This window comes from Vespa crabro, chromosome 1 (genome assembly GCF_910589235.1).
Source record: "Vespa crabro chromosome 1, iyVesCrab1.2, whole genome shotgun sequence".
NCBI classification, from domain to species: domain Eukaryota; kingdom Metazoa; phylum Arthropoda; class Insecta; order Hymenoptera; family Vespidae; genus Vespa; species Vespa crabro.
In genome coordinates this window covers 5,363,665-5,382,087 of record NC_060955.1, presented here as the reverse complement: position 1 = coordinate 5,382,087, position 18,423 = coordinate 5,363,665, and the positions used below count along the sequence as shown (strand labels likewise).

Genomic DNA, 18,423 nt, shown 5'->3' with positions numbered 1-18,423 from the left:
TTGTTACAACTGTTTTATCTCAGTTTCTTCGAATATTTAGAGGTGTGCGGAACATTTTTATAATAGAAATGTGTTATTAACATAATATTTATAATTATGTAGGTAAGTTATTAAAATACAGATGTTGGCCTTTTCTGACTTTTTAATGATTTAAAAATAAAACTTTTATAAAATTAGAATCATTTAATTGCATTGCATTTTTAGAAATTTATAATTGAACTTTGTAACTATTTCTGATTAGCTCTATGATAAATGATGAACGTGTAGTTTCTTTATATATACGTAAATAATTCTTTAGGATATCCAGGGTAGAATGGAAGATAACGGGTTTGATTTTATGTTGCGAAGAAGACCTATAATATTTATAATATAATAAGAAATTTAAAGATTTAAAAGTTATATTTTTTTCAGAAGGTCAAGATTAGATACATGTATGTAGCACGACTTTAAAATAAAACTGTATAGTAGCATTCCGACAAATTATTGTCTTCGGTTCTTATCAGGACAGTTCAGGAAACGTGGCTATCCTATCGAACATACCACGTTGTATGCGCTGGTAATTACTGTCGATGATAGTGCAGCCACAACATGGAAAATGAATATGAATGTCATTCCTACAGGTGAACGTCGTACGAACTTGTCTCTTTTAAAATTGTGCCCTGCCACGAAATCTATAAAATACACACAATTGAAATTTAAGAAATATAACAGTTCGATTTTTTGATTCACGTGTAAGTAATAATTCTTATTAATAATTATGAAGAAATATATATTATATTCTCATCATTTCTAAATTAATTTTTGTAATCGAAAAAATTATTAATTATTATAAAAGATCAAGTCATCTTAATAATAGAGAGTACAACAACATATGTTGATTGATATCATAACTATTAATTTTTTTTTCAAATTGACTTCATCAATTATATATATATACGTTTAAATATATAATATATATATAATTCGAAAAATATATTAAAATGATAGTATTAAGCGGGCACAATTATATTTGCTATTATTTTTGATTATTATTTTCTTTCATCATAGTTTTAAATGTTGATTCAACTGGATCATTTTCATGTATACACACACACACACACACACACACACACCCATATACATATATATATATATTTAATATATTTAATATATATATATTTATATATATATATATTTATATATATATATTTATATATATATATATTTAATATATAAATATATTTAATATGAATTATTTATACTGATTTACGTATAAGTAAGTTAAATTTACCGCTAAACGATCTGATTCATCGATCCTGACGATTAACAAACTTTTCAATTGAAAGTTTGTTCGTTCGGCTCGAGTTATTAGATCGTAATAACATTCATCATTGTAAATCCTCTGGATGAAGATTAATAATGTGATTAAGAACTTGATCTCTTTTGAAGATATTTTCGATATGTTGAAGCAACTTGTTGTAATTCCTCTTCGGTAGGTGTATAAGCTGCGAGAGTTCTCAAACGTGCTTTAGAAAGCTCCAACTCCTATTATGTATCATAGTTTAATAATTTCTATGTGTCTTCTATGTATTAATTAAATTTGCAGATTTAATAAAAGATTATAATACGTTATCGTATATACACACACACACAGACAGAGAGAAAGAGAGACACGCACGAACATATACATACATACACAGAGACATATATCAATAGATTTCTTATATTTTTATATATTTTAAATAAATTTAAATTCAAGATGAAAGAATATATTGTCTCCGACAATTCCACTCCTCTCGTCGTAAAGAAATTCATTTTTTTTTTCATTTTAGTACTATTTACATGAATATTTATCGCTAATTATTAGAACTATCTATATACAAAAAGTGAGTCACAAAAAGCGATATCGGTGTGCATAAATATAACTCATAATTGTTCACGAACTCATTAAATTCTTTTTCATGACATAACATATTTAGTGACGAGATATTTTTTTTATCAAAGATATTAATTATAAAGGTGAACTTGACAATTTGAGAATTAATAATAGAATCGAAAATCATGAAATCAATATATTTTTTTTGTACAATTTATTATTAGAAAGAATTAAAACATATTTTTGTATGTCGCCATAAAAATGCTAATGATGTATGTAAATATAAAATTGTACTGTTTATACCTTTAAAAGTTTTTGATTTCTTAGTTGCGATTCTTCAAAATTTAGCTGCGAATCTAAAGAAGCTTGAACTTTCTCAGGAACGTCCATCACAATCTTCGTTGTTACTATGTCTATTATATTTCTGCGAATTTTAATTAATTATTATATATCGTTACTTAAATCAATTCGTGTCATATAAATACCATATAGTTAATTACCACAGTATTAAGTTTTTTATTTTACAAATATTCAATATACACTTTTATCAATATCATTTTTTTATCAACAATCAATTTTTGTAATAATTTTATGACATTATTAAAAGCGCTTCACTAATATGCTGTCCTTTATGAAGGATGATATCGAAACACTGTAACGTAAATAGTAACGTTGGTAACGGTGATCGATATTTATGCGATAAAAAATCTTTACAGTTTAATACTTTATCGACATCACATTTTAGATGCAAATAATGAATTAAGTATAAGTCATAAAGCTAGTTAAAATAAAGCGAACAATATCATATTAAAATGAATATAATTTAAGAAAATTTTCATAAAAATAAGGATCTTTTAAGATTAAAATAATTTCGATTTCAAAATTATATTAAACACAAATTCGTTTCTATGATGTTAATATATATTATATATTTGTAATACACATGAAATTATGTGTAAAATATATCCATTATTTCTATATAAATACGTTATGTTTAATCATCTATAGATTGCGATTTAGGCTGTAAAAAGAATATGGTATATGAAAAAAAGAAAATAATTTTATATTACATAGAGTTTATGAAAACTTACCAATATATAAATATGACTTGGCAATGAACGTTCTAGCATTTCCGAAAGGCGTCCTTTACTTAATTTATGTTCTTCATCTAAAAATATGTAAAAAAGAAATTAAAAAATAATTGAAAAAATATAAAATATATTTATTAAATTGTCGTATATTACCTGTAGGTACAGTTAGAGATAATATAGGTAATGCTACAAGTCCAGCAACAAGTGGACGTAAAATCCATTCTACTCTTCGTTCATTTTTTGGGAGAATATAAATATCAACCTAGAAAAAGCACAAAGTCAAATAATCATGATGATATGTGTAAGAACAATCAATATGAATTTACCTGTTTTTGTCCAGCAAACATAAATGCGTCACTAGCTTCCATTGTTAAGCGTAACGTGATCAAGTAATCAGAATGATTTTGTATAATATATGATATGTAAAGTGGTGTGCATACCCAACCATGAGCTGGTAATTTAGTTTCTAAACTAATTACTGCATCTTCTATCCACAATGGAGCTAATGTTACACTACTACTAGTTTCTGATGCAGTCTCATCATTCGCACTAAAAATAAAATGATGTGTTTTTTAATAATAATTTATTATTAAGTAGAATAAATCTTTTAAAGAACTACTTACCGTATCCATCTAATAGTAAACACTCCTATACTGACAGGTTGTTCACTACCAGCTTTAGCTATTAAGCAATATGCATCTGTACCTGCTTCACCATCAGAAAGTACAGTTCCTGCCAAAATACTATCTTCTTTTTGATTATTTTCCTTTTGTATCAGTTCTCCCTTTACAACAAAAAAACAATAATATTTTCATACTATAATAATAGCAAAATAAAAAATATATAACTTACCAACTCGATTGAAGTATCAAGAATTTTTATTGGACAAGGTGATGTACATGAAATATGTGGCATGACAATAAAAGGCTCGTGAATAAAACCTTTTGTCAATGGTTCTAAAAGGCTAGTACAAAATCGTGTTGTTACTTCAAATGGTTTACTAACTGGTATAGAATGTACAATTTCTTTACTTCCTTTTATTTCATTTGGGTAAAAATATTCCACCTGTTACAAAAACTTACTTATAATTGCTATCATTAATACAATATACATTTACTGTAATAGTTCATATGGTTTTACATACTTTTATAGTAATATTTCTGTTACCCACTTTATGTGCTCGCATATATACAGTTCTTTCAATTATACAATTTGTATCTGTTTTCTCTATTTCAATTAATACCTGTGATTGTTTAGTTAACATTGTCAAACTTAAATCAGCTGAAACAGTTTATTATTATTATTATATAAATTAAAAATATATTTTGTGTTAAATATTTTTCGAACACTTACTTGACTGTTCATTGTTTCCATTTATTTGAAAACCAACATGCAAGGATGCTATAGTAATATAGTTTTCAGCAGTTACATGTATTATAATAGGTATCCATTCTCCTATTAATGCAGGATTATTAGATTTTGCATTTATATTAACATCATTTTCTTTCCTTTTTATTTCTGTTGTTACTAATGGTTTTATCGTTTCGAATTTGCCACTACTGTTTAAACAATTCCATAATATATATATATTTACATATACACACATACAATATTGTTTATATATATGCACATTATAAACATTACATACTGTAACAATTGTATTTCAGGATACAAACGATGTAAAAGATTTGTTTCTTTCCCTGTAGCTGGAAATCTCAATACAATACAACATTGAGTTTCATTTCCCATAAACAATGTGACTGAACCAATACGAATTTCACTACTATCACTTAAAGGAGGTGCTCCAAATTGACCATAAAATTTTTTAATTTGATTACTAGAGAATACAAGATCAACATTATTATGCTGAGGAATAGCAACTACAATTTCTGTATTAAAACCAGGGCTGTTGATTGTTACGGACACTTTAGAAAACTCTATACTCCCAGAAAATGAATTTCTGTAATAAACATTATGTAATAATTACTGTATACATGATTAAAAATATTTAGATATAAAATTTAATAACTACCTTATAATTACTTCAATAATAACATCCTCATCAACTATATATTTTGATTTCAAAAATTGTGCTTTAACATCTATAAATGAAGTCATATTATTATCATCAATTGTAAACATAATTGGTTCTTGTCGATTTAACTCTAATTTCCATTTTTCTAATGCAACACGTTTTAGATCATCTGGTAAATCTGATTCCGGATGCGGTGGGCGTTTCTATAATATATATGTCAATCAAAATTGTTAGTATCTATCTTTAATAAATATTTGATGAATATATGAGAAAATTAAATATTTTTTAAATAGATATAAATTATACTAATATTTTTACCTGAAGAATATTAATAATATTTGCATAAACAACAGTTTGTTGATCTTTAGTGAATGTCGTAGAAGGTCCTAAAGCTTCAAAAGATAAAGTGAGGTAGTCTTGAATACTTGTGGATAAATATGCAGCTCGTAAAGCATTTTTTATGATATCTGTGAGCAAGACGGGCCATCTCTCCCCATGATACTCCCATAACATGTGCATCAATAATCTGACCAATCAAATTTTATGATTTTGACGTTAACACAAGAAAACTATCTAGAGAAAATAATGTCAAGATCAATTTTTGACTACTGAATATTACAAAAGGATAATAAACCTCTCGAAATTTGTCACAAAAGATACTAAAGATATAAGCAAAAAATATAACTTACGTAAGAACTTTTCCATAGTCTCGTGAATTATAATATTCTTCAGCCATCTGTACAACTACAACAACAGATAGAAACTTTTTGATAATATATATATATATATTTAACTAAAAAGTAAAAAGATAAGAAATAAAGAGGAAATATATTATACCTAATGATCTGCGCATTCTAGGACATCGATATATTTTAAATTGAGAAATTGCATTTCCCAACAAGCCAATGATTATCATCTAAAACAGTAATAAATAAAAATTATCATAACTTATTATATTCATGAAAGTCTTGTTAAATATATCAAACTTACAGAATGATTTACAGTTGTTTTCTCTTTATATTGCAATGCTTGTATAGCAGCTGTTTCTTTAACAGTATCTAGTGGTTCTACATTTAGTTTTCCAGAACGCCATGGTCGTTGCCCATAAAATTCAAGTTTTTCTTCCCCCGCTAATGGATCTAGATCTGGATAACTATTTACATTCTATAACATCATTTTTTCAAAGTTATTATTTAGATAAAACATAATATTAATCAATAAATTATTATTACATACTTTACATAATTCTTTACATGCCGATTGTCTCAAGCTTGCATGTTGTGCAGCTAGTTGATAATAATATCCAGGATGTTGAGTTTGGACTGCAGGAAGACCTTGTCGAATTGCATCATCAAATAATTCTGCAAATGTTGAAAACTGGTTACTCATCCAAGCATGATGCTCAAATATCAATTCTTTTGGACCAGTTTTTAGTTTAAACCTATATGTGCGAAAATTATTATTTGAATTGATTTTTTATTGAATATTATTATAAATTTTATAAATATCTCAGAAATATTCCTAACCTTTCTGTGTGAAGTCTAAACTGTGCTATAGCATCTTTTGGAAGATTTAAACTAAACATTATCTTGCATATTTTATAATTTATAAAACCAGCAATAGTTTTTATTTCCAATGCATTAGTGTCTACCATTCTTATTTCAAAGAGATTATGATATGCTTGGACATAATGTCTGTAAAAATATAATATAAATTAATTGAGATCAAATAAAAAAACATTTATATTGGGATTCTTACTTTTGAGGTTGATCTTGCTTTAGTTCATTTAAGAATCCCATTTTAAATTGATGACGTACAAATAAATATTGATGAACGGTTTTATTTAATTGATCGCGATGACTTCTAATAATACGATATTCATGATGATAGAAATTTTGTGCCAATTGATAAAATGCAGTCTCCAATCTGTTAAAAAAAATATATCATTAAGTTTGATAATATATATAGAAATAAAATATTTCTGTTATTATACCTGGATATATATCCTGATAAATGATCTCCATGAGGTAATACATAAAGTAAATTAGGTGGTAATTCACAAGCACCACACAAGGCAGTTGCTCGTTCCGTTGCCACTATATCTTCAGAATCTGGAGGAGGTGGTACACTACATTGTATCAATACTAGTGCTACTTTTGTACTTCTTCCTTCTAAGGCAGCTCTATTAAAAGATATTTTATATGTTTTAGTTTAAATTTTAATATAAATTATTATATATATTACCTGAGTGATTGTATTCTTGAGGCACATTCTATCTTTTTTTCATTCCACAATGGATCATTCCAATCCAAATCATAAAAAACTACAACTACTGCTGGAATCTCATTAAGATATTTATTCATCCAATTACGTTTTAAGATTCCTTTAGGAATATACCATTCGTATGAATTTCTCTGTACAAAAAATTCATTATTATATTTTAAAGCTATAAATACAATAAAATAGCACATATATATGTACCTTTGGTTTAACAGTAGGAAATTCATGTTTAGGTCCTAATAACATAAATTGAACAGTAGTACCATCTGGTCTGCGATTATTATTAAATGCATCCCAAATGGATCGATGGATAACATTTGTTATATCTAAACCAGATAGTCCGATCAAAGCTAATGGTTTAGCAGTTAATTCTGCTGGTAGATCAAACATCATTGATTCACTGCTGACATAAAAATGTAGTCAAGTAATAACTAAGTATATATTTTATCTGTTTCATAAATTTAAATGAAAATAATTCATATATATATATATATATATATTTATATTATTATTATTTTGTAAGGATATATATTTGCATATATTGCTTGAAATAAAAATAAATGCAAAATGCAACTTGAAATATATTTTGTAATAATAAATAATAATACTTTGCCTATTAACAGTAAGGTGTATTTGGTCGTTCAATGTAATGTTGCAGTTTTGTTTTTTATACACAGGACAAATACTAGTATACACTTTCTTTGACAGATTGTATTAAAAATCAACGACAAATCACGATAACTGTACTCATTTTCTATTTCTATATCATGTTCTGTATTATCGACAATACGCCGGAAACAAATAGCAGCGCTCTGATAATAATAGGAATGAAAACTAAAAATTGTCACTTATTCAATTCAATTAAACTCGAATATTTGTTTAAAGCTGTATAATTAAAAAATGAGAATGAAATTAAACATAATTAATTAGAATAGTTATTTACTTTATATAAAAAATATTGTTTTATAAGAAATATTGATCGTCTCTGTCTTAACCAATCTCAACGCATAGAGAATCTGCGTACTATTTATTATCTTATGTTTTCCATTGTTGATATATTTTAATAATATACTTACATTATAAAGATATAAAAAAAAAAGAATGTAATATTAGTGAATAACTTAAAATAATAAGAATTTTTTTTTATCCAAGGATTGAATCGCTATTGTGAAAGATGTCTATAATTAAAAATGTATATAATTAAATAGGATAATATTACATATAAATTCATAAGATATATCATTAATAAAGTTTCTTTAGAATCATCGGTGTTAAATATATTTTTAGGGAATTTGAGAAAAATAAAGTTGGTGACATTGTTCTGGATATTAAAATTTAACGTATTCCATAGGAAGTTGATTCGCTGTTTACAATCTGACATTTTCTGATGAATATCTTCTCTTGGTTATATGTATTTTGGGGTAGCGTGTGCGGTAGTAAAATGGCAGCCTGGAAACGTCAATACATTTTATATCGATAAAAGCCTATCTTTGTAAATAGATGTAGAAAGAAAGGGTGCAATAAGACGAATGCTGTTTACTTAAGACTTCGAATTTTTAATAAACGTGTGTGTGAACGAGTGCATGTTGATAAAATGGCAGAATTTGTACGTGGAGGACCTAGTGTATCAAATAACACTAAGGTACGTATATACATTTATATTATTCGTTTAAAATTATTTAGATTTTTATTTGAAGAAAAAACTTCTTTTATTGAATGAAAAAAAAAAGTAAAGACAAATTTTCATCTTTTCGAAGCCATTATTTTTCACGCTATAAAAATTATTTATTATTAATTCTCATTCAGAGTTTCTTTCCCTTCATTGTCTAATGTTCGTAAAATTTCCATTTATTTATTGTTTAGATAAATTTTTTAATAATAGGATATAATGATTTTGTATAAATATCCATGTCTCCAGTACTAATGAAGAACATGTATATAATTTTCTTTGTGTTACCCTTTATATTACTTACATTAATTCCATTGTATTAATTACAAATAAGTTAATGTAAACATTATATTAAGCGTAATACTTTTATTTCTTTTGTATCATATTTAATGTATCAACTTAAAAATATAAAAATGTTAAGATATTTAAATATTTGAACTAAGATCTTATTATTACATATCCTTTGTAATTTGTTCCTGTATTTTATATATATATATATTTTTTTTTTTTTGTTTCTCTTTTTTTTCTATAGATGGATCATAGTAGTAAAGGCGGTTCACCCAGTACTGGAAGTGAAGATGGTGGGCAGAATGAATCTTTGAATGTGGAAAATGAGTTTGATCCTTTCTTAGAAAATATACCTGATGATATACAGGATACAGAAGAACCTGACAGTGCAAATGCTACATTGTTAACTGCTCCTCCAGAAAATCAGTGAGATTATTTCATTTTTCTTGTCATTAGATTTGCATGGCATTTAAAACTATTTTATACACTAGTGAAGTACTTATAATTAAATAATAATTCATATATCATTCCCTTTAATATTAATATTTAAATTAATAAGTTAATTATCTATAGATGGTACCATGGAAGATTAGACAGATTTACCGCAGAAGAAAGACTATGGGATGCTAGTAAAATGGGAAGTTATTTGGTTCGTGAAAGTGATAGAAAGCCTGGTAGTTACGTACTATCTTATTTTGGAAGAACTGGAATTAATCATTTTCGAATTACGGCTGTGTGTGGAGATTATTATATTGGTAGGATCACATACTTCATTAGGAATAACATCAGTGCAAGTGTACTCTTGATGCAAGTTATATTTCATATAGATTTTGTGATATCATTTACAATACAATATTTTCATGTAAATATGAAAGGTGTTAAAGAGCAACAATATATTTTGCAGGAGGTCGTCAATTTAATAGTTTATCAGACCTTGTTGCTTATTATACTCATTGCTCGGATCTTTTAAAGAGAGAAAGACTTATACATCCAACACCTCCACCTGAGCCTGTGAATGACAAAAAGAGGATAGTTGCGATATTGCCATACACAAAAATGCCTGATACGGATGAATTAAGTTTCCAAAAGGGTGATATATTTTTTGTTCACAATGATATGGGTGATGGCTGGTTATGGGTTACTGCTCATAGAACTGGAGAACAAGGACTTATCTTCCGGGAATTAGTAGAGGATTTGGATGATTCTATTGATCCAAACACTGTATTTTCTTGGTTCCATCCAAATGTTACAAAAAGCGAAGCTGTTGATATGTTGGTCAAAGCAGGTCCTGGAAGTTTTTTGGTAAGAAAAAGAGTATTCTAACTTACGTAATTTTAACATTATTTTATTACTCGCATTCAATTTCTTTAATAAATTTTATATAAAGGTTCGACCATCTGATAACAGTCCAGGAGATTACTCCCTTTTTTTTCATATTAATAATCAAATACAAAGATTTAGAATAGAAAAGAAAGGTGTGAGATATCTTATGGGTGGTAGAACATTTGAATGTCTGGATGCTGTAATAAATAGGTAATTGTATACTCTTTATAATGAATTATTTTTCTCATTATTTGTAATAATTTATTACTGATAATGTAATAGATATCGAAAGGAACAAATAGTGGAAGGACATACATTAGTCCAAGCAATGGTGACTGAGCCTGATGGAAGTGTAAGAGTCAATAGAGAAGTACAACATGCAGAAAAAATTTATGCAACTCTTAGAGAATGTCGTGAGCAATCTGGCGTAAAGAAAAATAAAGGAATAAAAATGCAGGGTTATTTGGAAAAAAAATCAGAGAAAAACAAAAAATGGAAAGCATTGTATTTTGTACTTTTAGTAGATGCTACTGATACACATCTTTATTTATATGACAATCCTAAGAGAACAAAACCAAAAGGTCTCATTGATTTAAGCTGTGCTTATTTATATCAGGTAATTTGTATACTATACTGAAATAAGAGTATTTCAGATATACAATTTATAGGATATTAAGTTTAGGATTTTGACTAAAAAACTAACGATATCAAGATATTTCATATAAATTGGTGCATGAATCAGAACATAATATTTCACCATATCGCTGAAATATAGTTTTTTTAGGTCCATGAAAGTGTGTTTGATAGGCCTCATTGCTTCCAATTAGTTGAACGTGCTTTACCATGTTTGGCCACGATAACTTATCTGGCTGCTCCAAATTCGGAAAATGCTTTAGATTGGATTAATGCCTTGAAACCATTATGTGTATCACAACTTACACGTGCACCGAAGGTTGCTCGTCTCCGCGAATTGCGTTCATTACATCTGCACATTCTAGACGCGCATAGACTTCCATATAAGCTAGTACCAAACCCATTCATCATAGTGGCTCTAAACAACGTAAAAGTTGCACGCACAAAGGTTAAGACTGGATTACATCCACTCTGGGATGAAGAATTCATTCTGGAGTACGTATCCGAACGTTGAACTAAAAAGTTAAAAAATTTGATAAAATACAACCATGACGATGCTCTTATTGTAAGTTACTTAACAGGGATGTACCACCAGACGTTATGTCATTTTCTCTGACATTATACAACAAAGGCAAACGCAGTAAAGATACGGAAGTTGCGGAATTAACGGTAGAGCTGTCGAGTTTAACCAATGGAGAAGAAATGGATGAATGGTATCCATTATCAGGCGTCACACCAATTGGAGAGTGGGGAGCATTACGATTACGTTTGAGGTAAATGTTATACATAGCGTATATCGCGAGGAATTGTATAATTTTAATATATTTATTGTTTAACTCTAGGTATAGACATGATTTGGCAATGCCTCCGGAAGAATATAGTCCCCTACAGGAATTATTGTTAGATCCAGAACTTCACGTTGTTAGGGCTTTGGCAGATGTATGTCATCTTGATAGAGTACCATTAGCCAATAGTCTTCTTCGAATATTCAGGTATTTGTATTTTCAATTATCGTTAACATTCTATGATCGTATTAAAAATATTATGAATAATCATTTATATTTTAGACACGAGCGAAAAGAAGCTGATCTCTTACGTTCTTTGAATCAAGCAGAAGTTGGTATTAAAAAAATAACGTATAAATTGATTTGAATTAATACATCGCTATCATTATTTATTGTATTTTTATTTAGGTGGATAAGGAAGATGAAACACCTACTTTATTTAGAGCAGCCAGTCTCACAACAACTTTAATGGATTTATATATGAAATCAGTTTGTACTTCGTTTTTGAAAGCTGCTTTGCGCGATACCATCGTAAAATTAATCGAAAGTAAACAGAGTTGTGAATTGAATCCTACTAAAATGGATTCACCTGAAGATGCGTGTAGCAATGCTGAATTTTTATTACAAGTGTGTTAGAATTTTAACACTTTCTAATGTATATGTATATAAATGAATTATGTAGTTTTTAACAAAAATTTAATTAAAATATAGGTTTTGGATGAAGTGACATTAAGCATTTTTACAAGTCCCGATGCTTGTCCAAAAACTCTAAGATACATTTGCGGTTGCCTACAAAGAGCTGTTGTTGCAAAATGGCCACATGAAAGATTAGTCAGGACACGAGTAGTCAGTGGATTTATATTTTTACGTTTACTTTGTCCTGCTATTTTGAATCCTAGGTCATTCAATTTGATAGCAGAACCTCCGCCTCCAACGGCAGCAAGGTAACGATGCATACATGTTGTATTTAATAGATTTATTTTATTTTTTTCCCTTTATATAATACTATTGCACAGATCACTAGTGATGGTGGCAAAATGTTTGCAAAATTTGGCTAATTTGGTTGAATTTGGTGGGAAAGAGCCATATATGGAAGTTGTAAATCCTTTTATTCTCAAAAATAAGGAACGAATGGTTGTGTTTCTGGATCAGTTATCCGTGAGTTCTACTATAATTTATATTGATTAGTACATGATATTGTGTGATAAGATATGTGTGATGATTAATATAATACTTTATTATATTTAGAATGTAACTGAAAAACCAGAATCTGAAGGCGCCGATCCAAGAAGTAAAAGTGCTTGCGTATCGGATACTGCAAGAGATCTGGCGACATTACATCACATCTGTGTTTCCCATTTAAAGGAATTACAAGTTTTGTCAAAAACACAAGTAAGCTCGATTATATTTTATTTAGAATATTATATATAATAAATTTTATGGAAATTTACGCATTTTGCAGCCAACAATAAAGCAATTGGTAACAGTGACTGAAATGCTTAGCAAGCACAAACAAAAGTACATGGAAATGATACGGTAGTGCTAAAGCCATTAAATATGAACAATGCCAAACACAATAAAACCTTTACAGACTTTCATGACGGATTCAGTAGTATTTAATAAGTATAATTAAGTGATATAAGTAATTAAACGTACAGACTGACGTGCCATATATATTACTGTATACACACAAGCCTACATTACTATTTCATATGTAATTAGAGGATAGCTTCTATAAATAGTTATAACGACAGTAATACGATAGTGATATAGTTACATACAGAACCATATAGGCGTATAATGATTTTATATTTACTTAGGTGCTCGAAAATAAATACAAATTAAAATATCAATTCTCTTAAATTTTCTTTCTTATTTCCAATCCCTTGATTAAATAAATTTCTTAAATATAAAACTCGAAGTAAAAACACAATTTTTTAAAATGGCATTAAAACTGATTACAAAATACATTATTCGCGAATTTCAATTTGTGCGCGTTTTTACATTTTATTTCAAGATACAGAAATGTGTTATAAGAGAACGCATATCATTTGTCTATTAACTTCCAATGAGAGAGCGAAGTTTGTCCAATCGACCAATCAAAATTTTACATAGTTTAATCGAACTTGAATTTATTCAATAGCGTTAACTGCCAAATTGTATCTTGCATCTTTTGTTAATATTGTGATGATCATAAAGTATAATTTTCATATAACTATATAGGTAAATATGTTTTCATTAAAGACATAATAAAAATAAATAATAACTATACATATATGTAAGGTGTACAATATACTTCGTAAATATGTTTGATTATATTCGTTCTTCTTAATAAATTTTTCTACGAACTTTGTCATGATAAAACAATAAAAAAAATTGACGTTACTATGAGAAAACAAGTAAATTTGTTTCATTTACAGTTTATTGTGGTATATCGAGTAGAAGATTAATATGTCTAACTTAGAAGGTGAGAAAGTGTACGAAATGAGAAAATTGCAGTATATCGATGTAAGTAGATAATTTACTAAGTTATTATTATGTTATATTTAATTATAAGTTTTGTTCGTTAATTCTTTTCGTTCTTTTCTTACGTCTGAGCAAAAATGATATAATATTTATGATGATGTGTGTGTGTGTGTGTGTGTGTGGGCATGTGTATGTGTATATATATATTATATATATATAGTGTGTAAATATGTATGTATGTATGTATGTATGTATATATGTATGTATGTATGTATGTATGTATATGTGTACGTGTATATAGTTTATATATATAGATACAGAATATGTTATAGTCTTTATGTAAAAAAAAGCAGTGGCTATCAGTATAGGGATTACAAAAATTGCAGAAATATTTTCGTTCGGAAGAACAAGTCTTTCGTATAGTTTCTTTTTTAATTTTACAAGGATCATCGTAAATAGAAAAATTTCCAATTAAATAGTCTTCAAGAAACATACACGCCTTTTTTTTTATCGCAGATATCTTCAGCTTTTTATTTCATTTCTCTCATATTTTTCATGGTTGGAAGGAGCTTGTTTATTGCACCCTGTAGATACCGTAACATAGAAAATAGCTCCCCCGAGGAAAAAAGCTGTTTTTCTCGAGACGTGATTGGAGTTAAGACAAGTTCTACCGCTTTGCTACCTTCCTTTGCGAGATGCGAAATATTCTCGATGTCTCGTTATTTCGTAGCAAGCGTAATAGGACATAATATTCTATGTGGACATTTGCCCTCGTTAGCAATTGATTTTGATTGATCATTCTCGTTCCATTGCATTTTGAGTTTCGTTTTATAAGCTGATAATCTAAACGGTTTGATAAAAAGCGTTCAGCGTTCTCTCTTTTTCTGTCTTCATCTCCTTCTATCTGTCTTTTTATTACGTATTTAAATTAAGTTGTAAAAGTAAACGACGATAGTCTTTAATTTTATATACAAATATGAAAAATCATTTATATAATCATAATCGGATAAATAATTACATTAATAAACAAATAAAAATAAAAAATTAAGATAAAAATTAAATGGTATAACAGATAGACAATCGCCAATATAATGTCGGAAAACGAAAACAAGAATCTCCAAAGTTTTATTTTATTCTTTTTAAATAGAGAGATTCAAGATGACCTTGTAACAGGACGCGTGTCCCGATTCGACTGCGTTCCGGTATTCGTTGATACTCGTTATAACCGAGCGCAGCAGCGAAGAATCACCCCTGGGTGGCGCTGTGGAAGCATTGGTGGGGGGTAGGGTTCGTGGGGTCAGGTGAAGTTAGCATCGGTGTAGGAAAGAGAGATGGGTGAGAAAGAGAGAAAGAGAAAGAGAGAAAGAGAGAGAGAGAAAGAGAGAGAGGTAGAGAAAGAGAGAGAGATAGAGATAGAGATAGATAGAGAGAGAGAGAGAGAGCGAGAGAGAGAGAGAGAGAAAGATAGAAAGGAAAGAGAGGGGAAGAGTGAGAGAACTAGGCGCCGTGAGGCGGGATGCGCGCGATGTAGTCGTGTGGGCGTAGGGGTAGAGAGAGAGAAAGAGAAAGAGAGAAGGTAGGGGTGGCGTTGAATCCCTCTGAAGTCTAACGATGCTCCCTCTCTTCGCTCAGTTCCGAAAGCGGAGCCAGAGAGTTGAAAGCACGCTTGAAGCTCTCTCGGTCTCTCGGTACGCGCTCGGTTCGGAGCTATGCTCCCTCGCGATCATTTGACACGTTTTTCATCTCCATGCTGACATATCCTCGAGCAACTCCTTATAACCTATCTTCTTGTTCGTCCTTCTCTCCTTTCAAGTGTTCAACGTTGGCTCGAGAGTGCTTCGTAAATCGAGATACCTTCTAGTTCTTCGTGTTACGACGAGATTACGAAAGTAGTCTTTTTTTTCAAAAGGAAATCTTTTCTTTGCATTCGGTAAACATTGGAACGATTCTACTTTCTTACGGCGAGATTCGGAGGATTGAATTTTTTCAAGTACCTACGTATCCGCAGAAAATATAGTAGTCGATAAACGCCGGAACGAAGTAATAGCATGTAGAAGAAGGGAGCAATAAAAAAAGGGAAGAGAGAAGATTCGTTTCTCGTTTACTTTTAGGTATATGGGAATTTTATTTGGAGAAAAAGAATGAGGCAATAATGATAGAGAAGAATAGATATGTATATAGATAAATAATGAGAGAGTAAGAGCGACGACGAAAAGAGCTCGACGTTGATGGACTTGCACGTGCGTGACTGAGTACGATGACGTTTGAACGGTCTTCTCCCTTACTCCATCTCTCCATCTCTATTGCTCTAACGCTTTGAGTAAGCTTCGCACGTGATTATTGTGGTCAAAGGGAGCATTGACGTGACGCAACGATCTCTCGGTTGGTTTCGATCGAATCAGGCGCACACGATCGGCTATTTCCTTTTGTCTCTTTGTCCTAACAAGGATTGCTTATCTCTCTCTGTGTATCAAATTCGCTTTTGCATCCATGAACTCGCTTCCGTGGTCCAGTGCTCGTCGAGCGAACTGAGTTACGACGACCACGCGGTTATCGCTCTTCCATTTTTTATAAACCGCCTGCATGGAGGCTCCATACTTTTACCGCGTTATCAACGATAAATTGTTTGGATGGTAGTAGCGTGAGAGACGGGAAGGACAGTAAAGTTCACATTTCTACGACTACTTGACGAAAATATATAACGAACTTTGATGCCAAAACAGATACTTTGAATCTCGTTTCATCGCGTATTTTTGTTATATCTTCGCATAAAAACACGGCATTATGGATTCGCATAATGGAGCCAACTTGTAGAGCGTTCTTGTTATATGCGTTAAGCTCATTGCCTCCAAAAGACAATCTATTTCAACGAGACCTTTTTTTTTATTCTTTTAATAGTTTTGCATAGTAGTCATTCATATGTTCGAAGAAACGTGAACAATGAAAAAGACGAAATATAAACGTGCAACCAGAGGTTAGGACCACTGACAAGATCGTTCGCATGGATGTCTCTTAATAAGATCAAAACGTGATCTGGCTTTTCTTGCGCGAGTCGTCTCGTTCGAAGATGGTATAGCGTACAGTATACACTGCATACGTACAACGTACTACGAGCGAGCGAAACAAAGGGAGCGCTCGATGCATATGCACGAGGGATTCTGCGTACCTAGTTTATGGACCGATGATTTCAGATGGGAATAAACTGATATCGAGCTTTGCGTCTCGCGTAAATTTGCGACCCTAACATGACCCGATTTCTAAAGTCTCGAGAAATGTCTCAATGCAATTGTTCGTTATAATGATCTAAATCTAGGGGAACGATCAATCGATCGCTGCCGTACCTATATGATCTTTTTCTCTCCTTCTATGTTGTATACATTTAGTATCGTAATCTCTCTAGAGCCCCGCTTAAGTAGAATCGATTTTGGCGAAATCGCTGAAGCAACATTTTCGCGAAAAGTACGAATGATTTATGTGCCTGTCTGATTGCTACCTCGAATTCGATATGGTATTCGCATCCAAGCCGACAATCGCGAAGACTAAATCTGGTTTGTAACGATGATCGACCTGGAATCGCTCGATAACTCGATTACGTGTAAATCGCGAGCTTGAAAAGTGAACGGTTAAATGACTTGTGTGCCATTAACTCCTTAATGATCGAATATTACGCATTTTGCCGATTATGATTTCCCATCGATTTCCTCGATTCGAGCCATCCCACATTTCCGTTCGTTCGCATTACGTCGTGCCACTAGCCGAGTAATCATTATTTCAAGTCGCTGATGCGATATAATCTATAGTCGAAGGTAAGCACGAATCAAAATTCGACGAGAACACAATTTTACACCTGAGTCAAAAAAGCTATGAAAGCCTGAATATACGTACCATGTTCTATTATGAAACGAGTAAGTTTCAACGAAGCCATCGAAGATTAAATCCTTCGTTATATACTGCGTGGCCTAGATTTTCTTGGCTTTTACAGACTCGCAATGGACAAT

The 18,423-nt window shown here is 30.3% G+C and overlaps 3 protein-coding genes across 11 annotated transcripts in view; 2 read left to right on the top strand and 1 right to left on the bottom strand.

Annotated features, from left to right (window-relative positions):
* Positions 1-543: 543 nt before the first annotated feature.
* On the bottom strand, positions 544-8,042 carry LOC124431290 (trafficking protein particle complex subunit 11). 6 transcript variants are annotated; one of them, XR_006943960.1, is made up of 22 exons: positions 7,875-8,042; positions 7,463-7,661; positions 7,226-7,395; positions 6,975-7,163; positions 6,740-6,907; positions 6,508-6,675; positions 6,218-6,422; positions 5,972-6,145; positions 5,819-5,897; positions 5,671-5,725; positions 5,300-5,507; positions 4,979-5,184; positions 4,595-4,906; positions 4,300-4,505; positions 4,091-4,227; positions 3,799-4,011; positions 3,570-3,730; positions 3,273-3,495; positions 3,100-3,208; positions 2,947-3,023; positions 2,159-2,279; positions 544-671 (listed from the first exon to the last, which is right to left on the bottom strand). XR_006943960.1 is itself a non-coding variant. In XM_046979037.1 (21 exons), the coding sequence occupies exons 2-21, from the start codon at positions 7,652-7,654 to the stop codon at positions 2,850-2,852; spliced, it is 3,279 nt and encodes a 1,092-aa protein (XP_046834993.1). In that variant the 5' UTR covers positions 7,655-7,661; positions 7,875-8,041; the 3' UTR covers positions 2,759-2,849. The 6 variants fall into 6 exon arrangements, 1 of the variants encoding a protein (XP_046834993.1); XR_006943957.1 differs by having other exon boundaries at positions 550-671; positions 1,271-2,279; positions 7,463-7,664; positions 7,870-8,042; XR_006943956.1 differs by having other exon boundaries at positions 550-671; positions 1,271-2,279; positions 7,870-8,042.
* Positions 8,043-8,635: 593 nt separating this feature from the next.
* On the top strand, positions 8,636-13,812 carry LOC124431309 (ras GTPase-activating protein 1). The gene is made up of 15 exons (XM_046979050.1): positions 8,636-8,903; positions 9,463-9,644; positions 9,792-9,973; positions 10,123-10,520; positions 10,606-10,751; positions 10,824-11,157; positions 11,326-11,669; positions 11,756-11,947; positions 12,017-12,166; positions 12,242-12,290; positions 12,368-12,586; positions 12,671-12,903; positions 12,976-13,117; positions 13,208-13,351; positions 13,422-13,812. The coding sequence occupies exons 1-15, from the start codon at positions 8,856-8,858 to the stop codon at positions 13,497-13,499; spliced, it is 2,841 nt and encodes a 946-aa protein (XP_046835006.1). The 5' UTR covers positions 8,636-8,855; the 3' UTR covers positions 13,500-13,812.
* Positions 13,813-16,046: 2,234 nt separating this feature from the next.
* Positions 16,047-18,423, top strand: part of LOC124431313 (irregular chiasm C-roughest protein) — a 233,292-nt gene continuing 230,915 nt past the window's right edge. For 2 of the 4 annotated variants that reach the window (XM_046979091.1, XM_046979064.1), the window contains exon 1: positions 16,047-16,355. The gene's annotated coding sequence lies outside the window, so the exon portion shown is untranslated. Of the gene's footprint in view, positions 16,537-18,423 lie in introns of all 4 variants that reach the window. The other 2 variants (XM_046979080.1, XM_046979070.1) reach the window with 2 other exon arrangements.

Coding starts and splice junctions, on each gene's coding strand:
- LOC124431290 (XM_046979037.1), bottom strand. CDS start 7,654: ATGATGTTTGATCTACCAGCAGAATTAACTGCTAAACCATTAGCTTTG. Junction 7,396..7,462: donor TTCCTACTGTTAAACCAAAG/GTACATATATAT, acceptor TTTTTTGTACAG/AGAAATTCATACGAATGGTA. Junction 5,898..5,971: donor AAACAACTGTAAATCATTCT/GTAAGTTTGATA, acceptor TTACTGTTTTAG/ATGATAATCATTGGCTTGTT.
- LOC124431309 (XM_046979050.1), top strand. CDS start 8,856: ATGGCAGAATTTGTACGTGGAGGACCTAGTGTATCAAATAACACTAAG. Junction 9,645..9,791: donor ACTGCTCCTCCAGAAAATCA/GTGAGATTATTT, acceptor AATTATCTATAG/ATGGTACCATGGAAGATTAG. Junction 11,948..12,016: donor GCATTACGATTACGTTTGAG/GTAAATGTTATA, acceptor GTTTAACTCTAG/GTATAGACATGATTTGGCAA.